At 32.3% G+C, this 19,479-nt stretch overlaps 1 protein-coding gene across 2 annotated transcripts in view; it reads right to left on the bottom strand.

Annotated features, from left to right (window-relative positions):
• The window catches only part of LOC148609016 (uncharacterized), a 58,774-nt gene that overhangs the window by 16,454 nt on the left and 22,841 nt on the right, over nucleotides 1–19,479 (bottom strand). For both annotated transcript variants that reach the window (XM_088541420.1, XM_088541421.1), the window contains 31 exons: nucleotides 19,067–19,207; nucleotides 18,462–18,827; nucleotides 17,957–18,166; nucleotides 16,508–16,651; nucleotides 15,992–16,192; nucleotides 15,464–15,651; nucleotides 14,987–15,137; nucleotides 13,886–14,205; nucleotides 12,981–13,272; nucleotides 12,255–12,344; nucleotides 11,916–12,082; nucleotides 11,513–11,610; nucleotides 11,099–11,330; nucleotides 10,794–10,916; nucleotides 10,328–10,512; nucleotides 9,783–9,952; nucleotides 9,289–9,542; nucleotides 8,997–9,119; nucleotides 8,428–8,639; nucleotides 8,123–8,279; nucleotides 7,417–7,580; nucleotides 6,114–6,279; nucleotides 5,242–5,567; nucleotides 4,704–4,955; nucleotides 4,255–4,404; nucleotides 3,120–3,224; nucleotides 2,528–2,635; nucleotides 1,446–1,605; nucleotides 1,007–1,184; nucleotides 469–554; nucleotides 104–199 (listed from right to left, as the gene is read on the bottom strand). In XM_088541420.1, coding sequence (XP_088397546.1) covers nucleotides 104–199; nucleotides 469–554; nucleotides 1,007–1,184; nucleotides 1,446–1,605; nucleotides 2,528–2,635; nucleotides 3,120–3,224; nucleotides 4,255–4,404; nucleotides 4,704–4,955; nucleotides 5,242–5,567; nucleotides 6,114–6,279; nucleotides 7,417–7,580; nucleotides 8,123–8,279; nucleotides 8,428–8,639; nucleotides 8,997–9,119; nucleotides 9,289–9,542; nucleotides 9,783–9,952; nucleotides 10,328–10,512; nucleotides 10,794–10,916; nucleotides 11,099–11,330; nucleotides 11,513–11,610; nucleotides 11,916–12,082; nucleotides 12,255–12,344; nucleotides 12,981–13,272; nucleotides 13,886–14,205; nucleotides 14,987–15,137; nucleotides 15,464–15,651; nucleotides 15,992–16,192; nucleotides 16,508–16,651; nucleotides 17,957–18,166; nucleotides 18,462–18,827; nucleotides 19,067–19,207 — 5,615 coding nt within the window. The remainder of the gene's footprint in view (nucleotides 1–103; nucleotides 200–468; nucleotides 555–1,006; nucleotides 1,185–1,445; nucleotides 1,606–2,527; nucleotides 2,636–3,119; nucleotides 3,225–4,254; nucleotides 4,405–4,703; nucleotides 4,956–5,241; nucleotides 5,568–6,113; nucleotides 6,280–7,416; nucleotides 7,581–8,122; nucleotides 8,280–8,427; nucleotides 8,640–8,996; nucleotides 9,120–9,288; nucleotides 9,543–9,782; nucleotides 9,953–10,327; nucleotides 10,513–10,793; nucleotides 10,917–11,098; nucleotides 11,331–11,512; nucleotides 11,611–11,915; nucleotides 12,083–12,254; nucleotides 12,345–12,980; nucleotides 13,273–13,885; nucleotides 14,206–14,986; nucleotides 15,138–15,463; nucleotides 15,652–15,991; nucleotides 16,193–16,507; nucleotides 16,652–17,956; nucleotides 18,167–18,461; nucleotides 18,828–19,066; nucleotides 19,208–19,479) is intronic.

Genomic DNA, 19,479 nt, shown 5'->3' on the forward strand with positions numbered 1-19,479 from the left:
CATATTATAATGAAGAGAAAAATACTAAATGAATATAAATGAATATCTTTTGCGCATTTGTAATTTTTTTGTAGGCTGCTCTATTCATACTCTAACAACATACCATTTCTATCTGTTTGTAGAGGATTTGGTAAGTAAGGACAATTATCTTTGTCATTATCAATGCCGTCATTATCTATATCATAATCACAAACATCACCTGTAATGTAGTGTAAGCATCGTTTAAAACGCTAATTTGTCTAAAACAGAACACTAATGTTAAAACTGTTAATACTGTTACTACAGTTTTAAGGGTAACAAAGCATCGCAAGACGAGCAATGATTGATGTGAATGGTTTATGATAGAAACAAACTTTCATGTTAGGCTGGGTGTCGAGGTATCTTACACATGCTTTGCTTAAAATTCTATTTTTAACTGTAGAAGAGTGATAAAAATATGTATATAGTAATAATTTGAAAATAAAATACCTAGTCCATCTTCATCATTGTCAGCCTGGTCACCATTAGAAACCTCGATACAGTTATCGTTAATATCTAACACGCTATCACCATCCCTGAAATATGAACAATCAAACTCAACACAAACGACCTGAGTCTTTAGAATCGTTCTGTTTTTTATCATTAGTCACAATTTTATCCAAGTCTCAGTGCTGTCTTTGTTGTTACAAACCAACTTTTCCATGTCTTACCTGTCCTTACTGTTACCACCATATCCATTCCAAGCCTTACTTGTACTAATTGTTACCACCCAGTCATTCCAAGCCTTACTTGTCCTAATTGTTACCACCCAGTCATTCCAAGTCTATCCTGTCCATATTGTTACCACCACATCTTCTCTCAAGTCTTACCTGTCCGTATTGTTACCATCCAGTCATTCCAAGTCTCACCAGTCCTCATTGTTACCACCACATGCATTAAAAGTTTTACCTGTCCTTAGTGTTACCATCCAGCCATTCCAAGTCTTACCTGTCCTTATCGTTACCATCACATCGATTCCAAATCTTACCTGTCCTTGTAGTTACTAGGATCACAACTATCACCATATCCGTTTTGATTTGTATCATCCTGGCCCGTATTCATAACACTTATACAGTTATCACATGAATCCCCTACACTGTCACCGTCTGTATCCACCTGTGAAGGGTTATTCACTAGCGGGCAGTTATCTGAACCATCAGCATGACCTTGATAATGATCAATGAAATATATCATGACGTATCAAACTAATAAGCTGTTCTTTGTAAATAGGATCCTTTTTGATTATTAGCAGTGAGATAAATGGGACTCTCATATGTTCAAACGAAAGCAAACATACCCCCCCCAAAAAAAAAAGAAAAATATAAAAAAGAACTAACAGAAAATAAAATAAAACAGACATTATGACATACGTGAATATTATCATGGATGAAGAAATATCGGGAAATGCTTTAAAGAAACTAACATACCATCATTATCATCATCTGTATCACAAATATCCCCATGTCCATCATGATCTGTGTTTATCTGATCAGTGTTGTGCACAGACAGACAGTTGTCACAGACATCTCCAACAGTGTCGTTATCAGAGTCTGATCTGTTCCAAGTGTGGACAAACGGACAGTTATCCTGTTATAGATAAAATCATATATATATATATATATATATATATATATATATTATATACAATATATAGAAAAAGGAATTTAATTATTTTCTATATGATATGCTATAAGACCATATGCGGTATCATATGCCGCATAATTCTATATCTGATAAAAAAAATCGAAGTATTGACCAACAAAAAAAATAAATAAATAAAAAAAAAAATAATTCATTAGCATTTAAACATATAAACAATATAAAGGCATAAGAATCGAAATAGAACGTGAAAACAAGAAGCAGTTACTTTGTACATTAACAATGTAGAAATATCAGAAAATACGATGCCCTTTAAAAAATAGAAAAAAATAAAGATTAGGAAAAACAAGGCCGCATTCAGTAATATGAACCCTACGAAAAATAAAGTAGGAACGACATGACGATGTAAGCATGTCCTGCTACGCTAGTGGCACCTGTCACATTGATAGTTAAATACGGGAAGCGACAAGTTGTTGATCCGATAATTCGTGAAATCTAATTGAATATATCTTGTCCCTAAATAGTTTCATTAAAAATCTAATGTTAAAATCATTTATATGATGTCTTGTGAATTCAATATAACAAGTTATACAATTTTAATATGGTATTTCATAAACTATGTAAGAAACTATGTAAGACATTAGATAAATCAGGTATCATTGCTAGTAAACATATCAATCATCTCTATTGATGAATTGATAAGATATTTTGTTGGGTGAATAAATATACATATCTGCAAATATCAAAGACCTACGAGTAAAATTTGAAGAATTTTCACAAATGTCTCATAAAAAACAAATTATCGCATTACTATTTATGAATATTACCTGAGTTATCTTCTCTTTATCTTTTTAAAAGATCTTATAAATTATACTGTAAACCAAACTGATTTAAAATAAAAAAACAATACCAATATATCAATAGTGCCATCATTGTCAGAATCCATGTCACAGTCGTCACCAATTCTGTCGCCATCTGCATCTTCTTGTCCACAGTTTGGTGTTAAACGACAATTATCCTGGAATTTAATGGTTGTTCGAGAAATTTGTCAGTCGCAACCAGCACACGTATCTAAGTATCTAAACATACTAAAATGTTGCAATCCATCTCAAATACAAAGACTTTATCAAGGTAAGTTAAGTAGCTGTTCAAAATATGCTTTTCACTTCAACTGACAGTAAATAATATAAAGTAGGTTTAACCTGTAAGAGGACGAAGTTTTAAGCGGTGACGACTCTATTTCTAGTGGACTTGTGACTACTTGTCTGTGGAATGAATTGTTCGATATGTTCAAATACGAAACTAATTTAATCTATATTCATGTTGTTTCTATTTGGTCATTTTGCAGGCAATAGATCAATAAATCTCGGAAAATTCCACCGAATGTAACTTCATGACAGACTGAGATCAGACTATCAATGCTTGCAATTTTATATTTTAAATTCGTATTTATAACCGCTATGAGGACTTCTTCCTCTATAAATATATATTGTTCTACATACCCTGATACAACCCCATTCAGTACAAGGCAATGTAACATCAGGATGACCATCAAGGTCAGAATCTAATCCACAGTATTTTCCAGTACCAGTGTATCCTGTTATACACTGTGTAAATAAAGTTAGCTATAAAAACTGAGAAATAACATCTTCCACGGTTCCTTTTTGGATATAACCGGCATTGTGGTTAAGGTCTACATTTTAGTTGTTGAAATAACGTTTGGGCATTTAATTAGCAATCTAAGTCACACAGGAGGTGTTTTGTTTCTAATTTAGATACACTTACAGACCACTTAACCAGTCTTAGTTGCTGCATTTTCGAGATAAATATTATATTGTGTATGAAATTAGCACTTTGGAAGAATTATTGTTCTTGAATAGGATTGGTTTGGTTAATTTCAGGGGGAAGTTAATATATGGCTTTCTTAGAAATGCATATCTAAATGCAGAAAGGACTATCGTTACGTAATAGTACAGCATCTGTAGACCGAAAAAAAACGTTGTTTGTTCGGTGGCGTTCTCTTTAGTATGAATTACTATTTCTATTGGCACTGTCTGTATTTTATAAGGACCTTTACTTGAGTAAATATTTAAAAGCCGATATCACAAGATGAATTAAACAATTTTAAGTTTGACCGAAGTTCTCATGAACTATCATTATATATATTTATTATACATTATAATTGTTATTGTACATGTGGTTTTATTAATTTAACGTCTTCTATACACAGGCAAATATTTTTCACGTGAAATTCATGTTAATCGAGCTTCACATCAAATTTATGTTAACTTAACATGCAATTAACTTAATTTTCACGTGAAATTCACTTAACATGAATTTCATATGAACATTTCACATGAATGTCATGTGAACGCTGAATTAACCCGTATTTCAAGTGAACTCTGTATCAAAGTATTCAGGTGAAAATAATCTGAAATTCATGTAAAAACTATGTAAAATAATTTTGCCTGTGCATTGTCTATCTACATCTGTCAAATATCAAGCTTTGTTAATTTTCAACTTGAAAACAAGACGATGTAACCATACCAGAGGTAAAAACGAGGCGAAGAAGTATTTTGCTGTTTAACAGATAAATATGAATCATTGTAAAGGAAAATGTATCACATTTTATCTTACCTCACATTTATACTCTTTCGGACCAAGATATATACAGGTTGCATGATCAGAGCATGTATGCTGTCCAGTCTGACAGTAATTGGTGGAAAAACAGCTAATAGAGGGTATACCGGAATAACCCTCCGCACAAAATCCACAATAATAACTACCCTGAAACAGTAGTAATAATTTCATACAGCACGTAAAGGGGTTCATACAAAAGTTTTGAAAAAAAAAACTTAATTGAGAAAGTCAAATATCATAAAAATTGTATTATAATATCATTAATTCCAGCTGTTATTCATCCATATCTTTATCGTATTTCAAATGATCTGCATAATCATTGTAGCATTGCATCACCCACAAACTTATGACATTAAACCGATTTAGGATTCAATAAAATGAAGTGAAACATTCTCTATCGAACAAAAGAAAAAATAACCACATTTTACTTATACAATGCCACGTACAATAGTATTGACACAGGGCGACAGTGGGTCACATCCACCATTTTGATCTAAACACTCGTTGATATCTGTGCATCTTTGATCTTGTATTGGGGACAATGCGTTGTTCATCAATTCAAACACACGTATAGTATTATTCCATGCCAAACCATCTTCGTACGTTCCTTGATAACCATAGGGACATGCCAAACATTGATATCCCGGCACAGTATTGAGGCATGCTGAGGTATTCCAACATGGTGCATATAGTAAACACTACAAAAGCAATCTGTGCGCACTTACGAAAAATCTCATTTGCATAAGAAACATTTAGCCCCTACATAAAAAAAATGAAGCAAACGAAAAGCAGCAATCATATTTAAAAACAAATACAAAACGTACAATGCATTCTTTTTTCAAAAATATCTTCACACGATAAAAAAAGTGGGAAAACGTCCAGTCCTTTTTAAACAAAACAAAAAAAAACTGAATCACTTTATGGCTGTATTTAACTAGTTAACTTAACAATGAATTACCGTATAATGTTACAGAATAACTGTACCTCGTCTACATCAGAGCATGTAGTTCCATCACCAGTAAATCCCGGTGGACAACCAAAACACTCATAAGCACCAGACCCTTTATTGATACAACCTGCTCTACTCTCTCCTATCTCAAAACATGTATCATTCCTCAAACATGGGCATTCGACTGCATCGCTGCACGTTGTACAACTGATTCCTCCGTTTCCAAGGCTATAGGAACCCCGATCACACACAGTACATCTGTCCTTCGATTTTCCACTGAAGTAACCAGCGGGACACTTCTTACATTCAGACTGACCGGATTTATCTTGATATAATCCCTCAAAGCAAATGTCACAATTGTCTTAAACGAAATGAATTTAACAAATTAAAGTAAAATTTTAGACTGGATAATCTCATGAAGCACCGGTAAAACAAATATAGACCCATTAGAACATTCACGGAGAGGAAATGAGTATACAAACTTCATAAAGTATTTGTTGAAGATAAATGTTCAAAGAATGTCCATTGAATGTGTAATCATTTTTTTTGTTTCTGTGTATGTATTATTTTAGTTACTTTATGTTTTTGTTGTGTTAGTCTGTTTTTCATGTCTGATCTTTGTTCCTGGATTACATTCGTTTGATTTCCAATAGGACTTTGGTTCCCTTGATTACTCTTTAACAACCTTTTAGGATTAATTCTTCTGGTGGAAATAGTAAATATTTTCATGTCTTCACTAAGCATATTTTAATATGAGAAAAAAAAAGGAGAAACAAATTAAAATCCTTAAAATTAATTCATTTACTGCTGTATTACACATTTATAAAATTCATGCACTACAGGAAGTCATTTGAAACAAATTTAAATTGGGGGAATGACAGATAACAAACGTAATTTCGAGGTTCACCTTTGATTCCATTAGAATAGGTTCCAGGTAAACATTCATATCTCTGTCCATCTCTGCAAGCGTAACCAGGTTCACACTTCGTACAATTCTCTGGACAAAATGTATCGGTACAGGACAAAATATATGTCTGGTTACGACAGGGGGTTGCATAGCCGTTCTTACAAATCTAACAGACAGAAAAGATACAAATAAAACGTTTTATTTTGCAAAATTATTGGAAAAACCATTTATGATTATATACTAGTCACCAATTGAAACGATACCATTCGAGCATTATTATTGTCAATATTTACATATTACTCATATTTGAAGCTTCTACAGAATAATATTTCTGTAAACTGCGAAAGAAATCTAAAGTATTTGGTAATCCCACTTGTAGAGCACTTGTAAAAAAGTATCCGAAATGCGTGTGATTGAAATTCCAAAATGTTACAAAGAATACCTATTCATCATTCGGGGCAGCTGTAAAAGGCGTTAATCTTGGTATTCAATTAAATTCAAAAACTTTATTTTGATCTGTCCGTGTCTGGCCAATGACTTGTCTGTGACATACTGTAATATTACTATGTCATAAGTAAAGCGTCCAAAACAACGCTTCTTAAATAATCATTAACAAGATAAGCAATCTTAATTGAACAGTTCTCAAATTTATTTACCGACAAAATTAACACACATCAGATTTTATCAATAAGTTCAGAATAAGACAACAATAATCAAGTAATTCCGTTTTTAAAATGTTTATTGGCAAACATCAAGGATTATTGATGAAAAGCAGAACAGTATATTGGATGAAAAATTGTGAGGGGGTTAAGTGCATCAGTTTCTAATTAAAACAATGTGTTCAATTCTTGATCTAGCCTGCTTGCATAAGTACTACACAGGCAAAATTATTTCATGTGATTTTCACGTGAATTTCACATGATTTTCACCTGAATTGAGCAAATAAACTAAGTGACAGAGTTCACGTGAAATTCACATGAAACTCGTGTTTAGTGAATTTTGAATTTCTCATAAAAATCATGTTAATGTCATGTGAATTTCACATGAATTTCATGTGAAGCTCGATTAACATGAATTTCACTTGAAAAATATTTGCCTGTGTAAGCTTAGGTTCACATAAGAAGAATGCTGTTAAATGTTCCACTGAACGCCGCTATATATTTATTCTTTACCACCTTCATAATTTAAAATACTAATGGGACGTACTTTTTACAATGACATCAAAATAAATGTTGACAAAAAGGGAACTAACCACCTTCGCTATAACTCAAAGATGAAATTGTAAGTGACAACGTTAAATTACCCAGCCAACAGGACACGGGGAGCACACTGCCTGACCACCAAAGGAATGCTCCGTTGGACTACGATCACACGGCACAGTACCGTTTTCACATCTGCCACACATGTGTGATTCACCGTCTCCGGGGCAGTAATTAGTGGTATAACACCTTTCACAACTGGTTAGATCTTTCAACGATATATATAATATATTATGGGGGACATAGGTAATACAATAGTGTAACATTCTATATTTTAAATACAAAGCAATTAAAAAAGAAAGACTTACTGCTTCAGTTTTACTTTCAGACGGAACCATGTATGGATAATTGTTTGTTGTTCAGTGTTATGCCAAAGCTACTCAGACTTTTTGTATCGCGCTAGACTTCTTACCATTAGGCCTCTAGAACAGAGTTATGTTGCTACAATATAGAAGTCATCTCTACAAAAGTTTCATGGTCGTCATCATGAACTCGTGGATCGTTACGATGTATCCATCTGCACCATGAAAACTGATTTGTTCAACGTGTCATAGGTTTACTTTCCTCTTCTGTCTATACTCCGGACTTGATTTTTATGATCAACTTGGTGGGTGTTTCTAGCAAAAAATCCGAGGACACTTACCTTACTGATGCACCTGGTCCATGCTCCCAGTTTTTAGTGTCAATTGCACTTTCATGAATGCAAGTATAAACAAAAATCTTAATTTATATAAATACATTGAAGCTTACATCGGTATTGTCGCGATACTGCACAGCCAGAAAATTCCATCCGAAGTCCAATATTGTTTGTCCAGTTTCTAGGGTTGATTCGTATAAACTGTGACATGATAGGTGGGTTAAGGTGTAAGTTTCGGATAACTGATTGATCTTTATTGCCGAGGAATATCTAGTTGTAATAGAAAAAAGTAAATACAATGTTTGTTGTTAAGCAACGTTTCTTAGATATAGATTATGAATATTGAAGGTATTCAAGACGGACATTTTTAAGTAATATCTCAAAAGTATTTTAAAAATATCAAAATAAGGAAACTTACATATTCGCCACTATCATCATGATAAAGAGTCCAGTTGCCCGTTGTGTTATGAATATAATATATCTGGAAAGCAGTGACCCAGTTTGGTTCGTCTTGTTGACCTTGTAAGTGAATGTGTTTGATATTATAAAGCTCCTCCATATTAACCTCAATATATTGGTGAATGTCATTAGCTCCCGCTACCCAACCGCCAGTTAAAGGACCAAGGACAGCTATAATAAAGCCATAAGTAAAATATGTATAATGCAGTTTTGTAAGTTGCAGAAAGAGTTTAATTGAAGTAAAGTTTTAAATTATGACGAAGAGTCTTCTTTCTAATTGAATGTTTTAAGTTCAACTGTACAAATATTTATTGTAAAAGTAAAGGAAATCGTAAATATAATGATTTAGAGTGTACTATATGGTACAATTACATCAGTTCCCGTGGTCGAAGTACAGGGCAATCGTTTTACATCAGTTCCCGTGGTCGAAGTACAGGGCAATCGTTTTAATTTCATACATGCATCAGTTTAAGAAATAAAACAATGTTAAAGACTGTAAAAAGCATGAAATCAAGAGCGATTTCTTACGATCAGATGCGTTGATTCCTAGACGTGCACGTCCAGGTAATGACAGACGGCTACGGGAGGATGACGCTGACATTTGCTTGTCTTGAACCAAACCATTTGCTATTCCAATGTAGTCCGAACAATCTTTAAACAGAAAAAAAATGCACAGAATTAAACTTTCAAACTAAAGTTTGAAATATTATGTCAGACAGAAAACCCGCTTACTATATTATTGTTTGTATAATTGAAAATATAAACGGTAGATATAAATACATCTCATTTTCTTATTGAGTTTTATGAAAACTTTACTAACTGAAGTCATAAATCCAGTATCCAGGTACCCTGAGATACAAATCACCAGTAGTTTCATTAATAAAAATCGTAAGATTTGTTCTGTCAAAGGTTTCATCAATAAGGCAGGTGTTACTTATGTTAACTGTAACATTTACTGCTGATCCTCTTGGTGGTTGTCCATTATCTATCCCGTGGATAGTCAACAAAAGATCTGTGCTGCCATTGTATACTTCAAAGCGGATATCAGAAATGTTTGTATAGTTCACAGGTGGGCTAAAAATAAATTATACATTTATTACAGAAACTACAAATATGAATTAACTTACGAAAATCGATCTTTTTGTTCATGAAATAATTCGAAAATCCCTCATTTTAGTAGCCAATGTATAAATGTATAAATGAATAAAACTTGAAGATATCGTAAATACTTCTAATATTTCAAGTTCTACAGCTTAGATTGTATTATTTTCCTTTTCATAAAAAGCCATGATAGCAACGAAAAGAGTTTTTAACCTTTCACCAAAGATAGGTGACAGAAAGAAATTGATATCTGCGTTGATGCCACTATCTCTATCATTAGCTGTTAAATTAAGTATAGCTTCTATCTGTAGTACTGGTTCTGGTGTTAAATAGGCGATACTTGTTAGAACAGGACAGTTATCATTCACGTCTTGAACATCAATCTGAAGGATACAAAAACAACACAAAATTATTATAAAGTGAATTATGCAACACCCGTAATAATTAAAACATTGTATCATTTTTGTTGATATACACCTTCATGGCGATTTCATTGTTCGGCACATGTGTTGCTGTTGCATAGTGTCCTTTTTATTTGTTACTTTTTGTTTTATATCCTTTTATTGTATTGTACCAAACAACCCACTTTATGTTTTGTAAATGAAGACAGAATGCTTTAAATAGATGGGAATCGTGTGACTTTCATAAAATACTCATAAACAAAGTTTTTATGCCTACTGTTTCGATCTTAACAAAAGTTGCATGCGTTATTTAAAATGTAGAACAGTAAGGTACATATGTAATATATAATAACCTACATCTACTATTAAATGTCCAGACAGCCCGGTTCCTTGATCTGTAACTCTTAGTTTAAGTGTGTATGATTGTTTTACTTCATAGTCTAACTCTGTTATCAAGGTTATAAGGACCTCTTGTGTTGTTATAGTAAACATCTCAGTTCCAGTTGTATTAGTTTCAGGTAAAGAAGTGAATGGAGCACAACCTGAGGAAAAAGTTGTACTATGTTTTGTTGTCGTCATTGGTTCGATATTACTTAATTTAATTTAATTTAAGATATTTCATGATTTCTAGCCATACTTATTCTTTAGGAGCGTTAAAAACAATCATGATTTTATATCTCGTAAGAGGTCTAAATTTTAAAACCACATCGGAGTCATCAAAGCAATATTGAAGATAGTTTTGCAGTCAAACGTTGTATAATTTAAGTAAATATAATATAGCAAACAAAGACGGGTACTGTCCTGATGGAATAAGGCTACTTACTGACATAAGATATATTTGTTCCAGGAACATTCTCAAAGTTATATGTAGGAGGAGACACAGTACTTGCTAAATTCCTATTCGTTGTTGTGTCATCCTTCAGTGTAAAATGCCTTCCCTCGTTCCCTAGTGATAAAGGAAATTAATGTATAGGGTTACAATTATTGACGTCTAGAGCCTGGCATAAATAAGTCAACTGTGCGTTTTAACAATTATTCTAATATTTCTCACCCTTGTCAATTGTTTAACATTTCAGCTTATGTCGTTAACTGATAATAACACCAAATAGTGCTCAAAACTAAGCTTACCTGACAGTATTTCTATTTGGAATGATGGGCCGACTGCAAAAACATCCCACGAATGAAAAACTCCAACAACTCCATTAACATGTAAATCTTCATTCGATTCAAATTTGTAATCAAAAGGCAGGGCAGAATTCTCATCAATTGAAAGTTGTACATTTTCAATCTGGATAAACAACTCTGATGAACATGGTCTCCTCTCAGTATGAAACAGCTCAAAAAGGTAGGTTTTACCAACCTAATCAAAACATGTAAATTTGGTTAAAAATCAGAATAGGAAGTACCCACATACTTGTGTATTGTGACAAGAATTGTAATTAACATTACAAACAATTAAATGCAAACATTATTCAGTTATTTTAGCTAATCATTACAAAACCAAAAAAAAAGCATAATGAATATCCTTGGCTGTTAACATACCTTTAGATCAATGTTAACTGTTTTGTTTGTTAATGGAACAAGAGAAGCACATTCGCCATTTATAAGAAATCCTTTATGTGGAGTAAACATCATGGAATCTGAACAGAATAAAAATGCCTTGCAATATAAATTGTGTTAGAACTATGTTTTGTACGATTACCTGCATTCAATAACTTATATGATTATAAGAACAAGAAGTTATTTATACTTTTCTCAATAAGGAATTGGCGATTTAAGATGATTTCTGGTCATGAATGGAGAATTATCAGTATGATTGAAATGTATTTTGAATCATTTCTTTATTAAAGTTAATAATTGTTTATGTGATCCTTGAACGTTAACACCTTTTCTATAAACTTTGTATGATTAAACATTTGTCAAATTATTTTATTTCTTTTCATACTTCGATTAAATTTAATTTGTTGACATTCTATTTGATTCGATAATCTATCTGCTACTACTTCCAAGACCATTATCTTATTGATAAACAACCACATTTCTTCGCCTCCACCTATCGTTATAGCCTCAGATCCAGTGTACGTCAGACCTTTTCGGAGGGCTGATGTAAACCTATTAAATTATAAACAACCATAAGGCAATCTAAAACATACTAAACGTTTTATTTTGCGTTTCCTTAATAACTATATTCTTAAAATAACTGGTGTTGGTATTAATACTTATAACAAACATTAAGTAAATGTGATTTAATATGTAAAATACCCTTTCAAAAATATTTTCTTACGCGAAATTGTGGAGCGTCCCGCTACAGTCAGTCTGACCTTCTGTATCGTATCCTTGATGATCGACAGGAAAGAATGCATTAGAGTAAAACCTGTAAAACATATATACTTATCACTCTAACTACATATTAGAAACATTATATTATAAATTCCAAAATGGGTTTTAACCTACAAATTTCATTCTCTCTATTAGAATTACAAAAAATACAATTACAAACGTAATGCTATTTATAATTATGCAAACACATTTTTTAGAGCTTGCCGAAATTACGCAGACGTTTTGTATCGCGCTAGAACTCTAACAAATAGGCTTCTGGAACAGGGTTATGTTGCTACAAGATTGAAGTAATCACTACAGAAGTTTTATGGTTGTCATCATGAACTCGTGGATCGTTATGGTGTATCCATCTGCACCATGAAAACTGATTTATTCAACGGGTCTTAGTTTTCCTTTCCTCTTTTGTCTACCCCGGACTTCACTTTTTATGAGCAACTCGGCGGGTGTTTCTAGAAAAGCAGAGGACGCTTACCCTACCGGTGCACCTGCTCCATGCTCCCAGTTTTTAGTGGAGTCCGAGTTGCTCATTTGCTTTTGTTACTTTGTATGTTATGATTTTAGTTACTTTATGTTCTTTGTTGTGCATGTCTGTTTTCCATGTCTGGCCTTGATTACTCTTTAGTTTGTGAGATTGTTGTTTTAAATATGATCCAGATATTGTTATAAATACCTTCGTGTAGTTGATGAAGTCTGATTACTGATAGGTTTAAGACTAATTCCTCCTTGTATTGCAATATTAGAGAGAGTTGACCGGAACCAATCAGAGAATGTATCAGACGTAGGGTCACTAGATATAGCCAACCAGGAACCAAGAGGGCTGACCACATGATACGGTGTCCGAGGTAATAAACCACTAGTTGATGTGAAGTCATCATGACCGACACTAAAGTCGTAGAACATCATGTCTATGTTGATGTCCTGTTCTGATGTTGTTTCATTGTTATCTCCAGAGGTTGAATTATCTGCAGACAAATATTTTATTTGTTCATTACTGTTTTATTTTAAAAATAAGATATATCATATAGGGAAAACAATGAGACGACAGTAATTAGATTGAGGAAAATGATATTCATGACCCAGGACAAAGACTAGGCCAAAACAGGAAAGGTAACATTACAACTTGCATTAATTTAAAAAAAAAAAAACAAACTAGCAGATTCAGTCTTTTAAAGCACGTTTAATTTAAAATGATGATTGCATAGGAATAAAATGATAACAATTGCTGTTATTGATTGTTTTTTGATAAGTTGCTGCTCGATATTTTAACAGTTAAGCGATAAGGAAACCCGTACTCTAACAACTACTTCTGAAAACGTGACCGACCTTTATCTAATCATAAATAGATGAAAAACAATATTACAAAGATGATCAAATATTTCCTAGTGACAGTATTTAATCACTTGTCTTATACATGTCTTACTTCCCATGACTCAATTGAAGACATGGCAGTGATCAAGTTATTTTAGAACTACAAAATCGTGTTTATTTCTATGTTTACAGCACTTCATGTTTACGAGCGACTACGGTTTTACTACCATAAAACACAAGTTAAACCTTATATCAATGCCATATTACCTACTAAAACGCCTGTATTTACTAAGATTGGAACACTTTTAGCGCTAGTATAATTATCGACTTCCAATTCTATGACACATTCGTACAAAGTCTGCGGTAACAGTCCATCTTTAGTAGTAAATATTACTTTTGCATTGTGTTCTGTTGAGTTAGGACACAACATCTTTGTTAGATTACAATTCGTTGCCAGGTTACCAGTGTTATTACTGGAGACCGTAGAGTTGTTGTCACATGTTAACTTAGATAGACAATCTATTTCTACAGAAACAAACTTAGTCAAGGTGGCCGATGTATCACTTGTACATGTAACTTTGTAGTTCCTAAAATATTTCCGTGGAACAAATGAGTTCAAATATTAAAGAAAAATAAATATAAATGCCCAAAGGAAACAGTAAATTGAAGTTAATTACCCCACCTTAATATATAAGAATAATATAAAAAATGCACCTAATTTAACATTAGAGCACCATTTACAGTTCCACATTAGTTTCTATTTTTTAGGTACTGTGTTTTGATTTGGTTGTAAGATTGCTCATCAAATGGTTGATACCTGCAATCAACATTTTTAACCACAAGGGACAAATTGAAGTATGAGCATAGGTTAATGTTAGCTTGGTATTCAATTAGTCGTATTTACTATGTCGGATTTAGGTTATTAGCTGGTGAATTTGTTGCGTTACCAATTCTTTTTAATTATTGTGATTCAAGTTTGATTATTGTTCGGATTTATATTGTTTTCTGTCACAGACAACAACATCTAGTCGTTTCTTAGATTTTAAGGCGTTAACTCTCACAACCTTATATGTTATTAACGATTGACATCTACGAATTGTAAACATGATGTTTCGAGTGTTTTTTATATTGTATATATGATGTTTAAAAAACGTAAATTAAAAAAAAAGATCATATTTCAATTATCAATATGGAATATCCTGTATGTTTTATTACGTTTAAAAAATATTAAACAACCTTATAGCAACATGTCCTCACTTAATGACACATTATTTTTCTAAACAGGAGCGGTCCTTTTGACGTCATGCATACATATATCTTTAGTGGATATCACATACAAGTTGAAGCATTAAAACGATCTCTACAAACCATATATATTTACTGTTGGTCAGTTCGTCTGCCTTATGTAGTTGCGCAGCACTAGCATTCACTACAGAGTACAAATATTCAGGTCTTTCCCAAGATATTGTCATGTTGATGGAAGTTCCCGTTGTGGTAGTTCCAGCCATATTCTCACCAGCTTTATATTATAAATAAAACATATTTTGCATTAGATAATTATTTAAATACATAGTCTTAACATTAAAAATATTGACAATTTGTTCAAATGAATGCACGTTACAGATGTATGTAATGTAATGCATTGTCTTTGTTTTTGAATAAATAGAAAATTAGAACATATCTCCACCGAGTATTTTGTCAGACTTTCAATTATCATTTTGCAAACTGTTTCAAATTAGTAGTTTTTTTCGTAGAAATATTCAATCAATAAAGTAAAAGTATATTTGGATTTGATTTCGCACTCTACAAAAATCAATTCCTTCTTCAAACATAAAAAAGTCTTACAACACTGAAATAGGGAGCTTTCATATTTTCCATAATATTGGGGACTCGACGCCTGTGATTTTACAAATAAAGCTCCTTGAACTGCTGCGGGACTGTAGCACATAGTGTTTGACGAGAGAACCTTTTCCACCTTAATAAGAGCCTTTACAGTGATACATTCACAACCAAGGTAATTGTTATCTATAGTCCTACAAAATAATTATAATTTCTGTGTAAAAACTTTATTTTGGTTATTTATACATTAAAAAATATACATAGTACTAGTTTCTAGTATTTTAATTTAAAAAAGAGTACATTGAAAATTACCTAAACATCATAAGCATTTCTTCACATATGTATGCTTTATATTCTTGTAATAAGTACATGCATGTAAGTGAAGAAATGTGGACTATATCATTTATATATATATTTATGTGTTTCAGATATACGCTATGTTGAGCACTCTCTTTTTTTTTCTTTCAAAAAAAAAATTAATGATGAGCAATTCATGATATAAAGGATTCCTGAAAGTAAAAGACTTCTACCTACACTCCTTTGATGTTTCCTCCAAGAGTAAGTCCTCCTAAGGTCTCTATTTTGTTGTTTCCGAGGTACAAATATTCCAAGTTGGGTAAAACAACACTAGGAAAATAAGGTATTACGTTGTTTTGAAGATTCAATGTTTGAAGTAGATTCAAACCATGGAATGAACCTTCGTCTACTTTTTGAATGTCGTTATTCCGTAGATCCCTGAAATATTATTATTTTTTCTTTATAACAAAACATAAGTAAAAATGCAGTTTGTACGTATCATCAGTATATATTTTTTAAAGAAATTCGAGTTGAAAATATTGATTATATACTTGAATCCCCCAGCCATATACATATGTTACATAAAACAGCAATTACGTCCGGATTGGTATTGTTGTTTGTATTATGAAGAAAACAAATAGACTTGGCTACACACAGTAGCAATCTTGACTTCAATTTATTCTCTTTTATGATAGTTCTTCCCAGAATTCTATTGAAACAGAACAATTACATTTGCATACTTATGATACCTACACAGTACGTAGATTCGCAGCATTTGGCAACAGACCAGATGGAATATGTGTCAAATTGTTCCCATATATATATAAACGCTGTAGCTTTGTCTGACCATCTAATGATCCTGCTGGTATTCCAGTTATTTCGTTACCATATAAGTATCTTGAACAAAATAATATAATTAAAGTCAAAACATATTTCAAAAATCGATTGTCATTAAAAACTACATCCAACATCTAAACGTTTGGAAAAAAAACGCTACGTATGAATGCAAAATATTTCTTAAAAAAAGAAAAAGGAGCCGGAACCACCCACCTGGTAAAATTTTGTCTTTCAATGGCAATCAATTTAAAAAGAATTCTTCGGTAGGACTTATCATTAAGATCATTTCAGCAATCGAAAATTTCTTTTTATCTATTATAGTTTCAAGATATTGGCTGAAAACCGTAACAAAATTTGTGTTCATATATCAAGGGCAATAACTATACTTTTCCCTTGATTACTCTCTTACTTTCTTACAAGCAGTCGTCTGACAACTTTTGACCCCTAGGAGACTTTTGTAGGCCTTATAATAACGGTTTTCAAGATACAATATGAAAAAAATATTGTGTGACCTCTACCTTCTATTTTTAGTAACGGCAGCTATGTTTTTGACGGATCAAAAATCCCCACACAATTCTATGCAGGATACCCCAAGGAATATTCATACCAAGTTTGGTTTAAATTCGTCATGTAATGTCAGAGAAAAAGACTTTGGAAAGACATAACAATAAAAAACGCAAAAAAACGTCGAAAAAGGGCGGTAACCCCAACATGGCTTAACATATTTAAATGAATATTTGGCCACAGACAGATCTCATCATGTTAAACACTTTTAATTCCTGTCAAGATTAGGCTAAACCTAACGGTCATGGAGATATATGCGAAAACCTACTATCCGACCCTATGTTCTATTTTTAGTAACGGCGGCCATGTTTTTGGACGAATCAAAAATCTAAACATAACTTTTATGCAAGATACCCTAAGAAACATATATGCAAAGTTTCAAATAATTCTGCTTAGCAATGTCAGAGGTAAAGATTTTTGCAAAACTGTTAATGGATGACGACGGACGCCAAGTGATGGCAATAGCTCACATGGTCTTTGGCCAGGTGAGCTAAAAAGGCAAACTATATTAATAATCATGAACCATAAGACAGGTAAATCAGAAGACACCGCATTTTCTCTATCTTGTTGATGTACCTAAAGACCGCTTTATTTCATATAATTTCTTTTTCCGACTTCTTATATCATTATTGTATACATTTTTAAGTATGTAAATACAAAACTAGGAGAGACCTCACAAAATAATGAGTAAAGGAGTAATATATATAAACTACAAAGAATGTTTCGCCTATTGCACTAATAAACATTAAGGCCACACCAAACGGTGTCAAACTCTTTCATTAAATTTGAGATAATACTTACAAGCCCTCTGGAGTAACGCTGCTGAGTGCAACTGGATAGATGGACAGCTTGTTGTTTTGCATGTACAAGTCATAGCTTATGTCTACATTTTGGAATGCGTCAGAAGATATGCTCATCAATTTATTATTTTCCAAATGTAACTGATAAACAAACGATACTCCACCGAACACAGGCGAGGTTAAAGCTGTTAGTTGATTATTGTGTAGGTAGCTACAAAGTAGTAGTCTAATCAGTTTTATAAATATTTCAACTGGATATATATTTGCGATAATATTTACACAGTGCAGACTACGAAAAAAAAACCCAAGACTATAGGATCTTTATTATACTATCCTTATTTCCTAGATAAGTAATTACTTTGAAATTGAAACATCTCCAGTGACTACTGTAAATAATAAATCGAAAAAGATAATTCAGCATTCGATATTTGCCAGCTTGTCTACAAATAATAAGAAATGGCATTTGATGATATATGCCTTTCTATAGAATTTATCTATTTACTTACAATCTAGTATTTGCTCTAAAATTGTTGAATGCATATTTCTGTATCTTCTTGATATTGTTACTTTGAAGGTTACAATAAGTGCAAGTAACATCGTTGAATGCATAAGAACGAACAATCTCCATTTTCATATAATTCATGTTTAACTGATATATAGTGGTTTTATTGAATCCATATGGTTGTACATCGCCAATCAAGTTTCCACCCAGTTCTAAACCGCTACTGTAACCCACAGTTACATCATTAAATCCGTAACTGTCAATTATTCTTATTTTATTATTTCTTAAATCGAATGTGCCGTATGACGAGATTGATATACTTTGGAATGCTTTTGATTCGATTTTTGATATCCTGTTATCCCCCAAGTACCTACAATACACAATTGTGTCAGTTAGTATGTGGTATAAAACATTTATGTTTTCACTAATGTTTAATCTGTTAAAAAGTTTTAATATATTTTTGATTATACTAAATCTCAGCTAATATATCAGAATACAAGACACTTCATCATGACACTTGAAAGTATGTAACTTACGGTCAAATATATCAATTATAAATTACACTTACACTTTAGAAAAAACTGTGAACTTTTAAACAATGAAACTTACAAATACCGAGTGCTGAGATCTTTGAATGTATCCGACAATATACTGGAGAGTCTATTACTTTGAAGATTCAATCGATACATAGATAGATCATGGAATGTTCCGTTCCTAGGTAGCTTGTAAAGTCTGTTGTTGGACAAGTCTCTACATTAGGTATGAAACGAATCTAAATTTGATTTCTTTTATACTAAAATTAATACTAAATATTGTTTGTTTTCAACAATTAAAATAATCTTATTTCCAGGATCTATGATTTAAAAAAAAAGAAAGCATTTTGGAATACTGGACATCTTCCATTTTGTATTGACTCTTGACAATAATGTCGTATATAGGATAGAATTTCGGAAGGCATCGTTTCTTTTATACAAAATGATTATAAATGACATATAGCTTCCGAGATATTTTAAGGATAAATT

Source organism: Perna viridis, chromosome 8 (assembly GCF_037379345.1).
Source record: "Perna viridis isolate PV_CMFRI_1.1 ecotype Kerala chromosome 8, ASM3737934v1, whole genome shotgun sequence".
In the NCBI taxonomy this organism is placed as follows: Eukaryota; Metazoa; Mollusca; class Bivalvia; order Mytilida; family Mytilidae; genus Perna; species Perna viridis.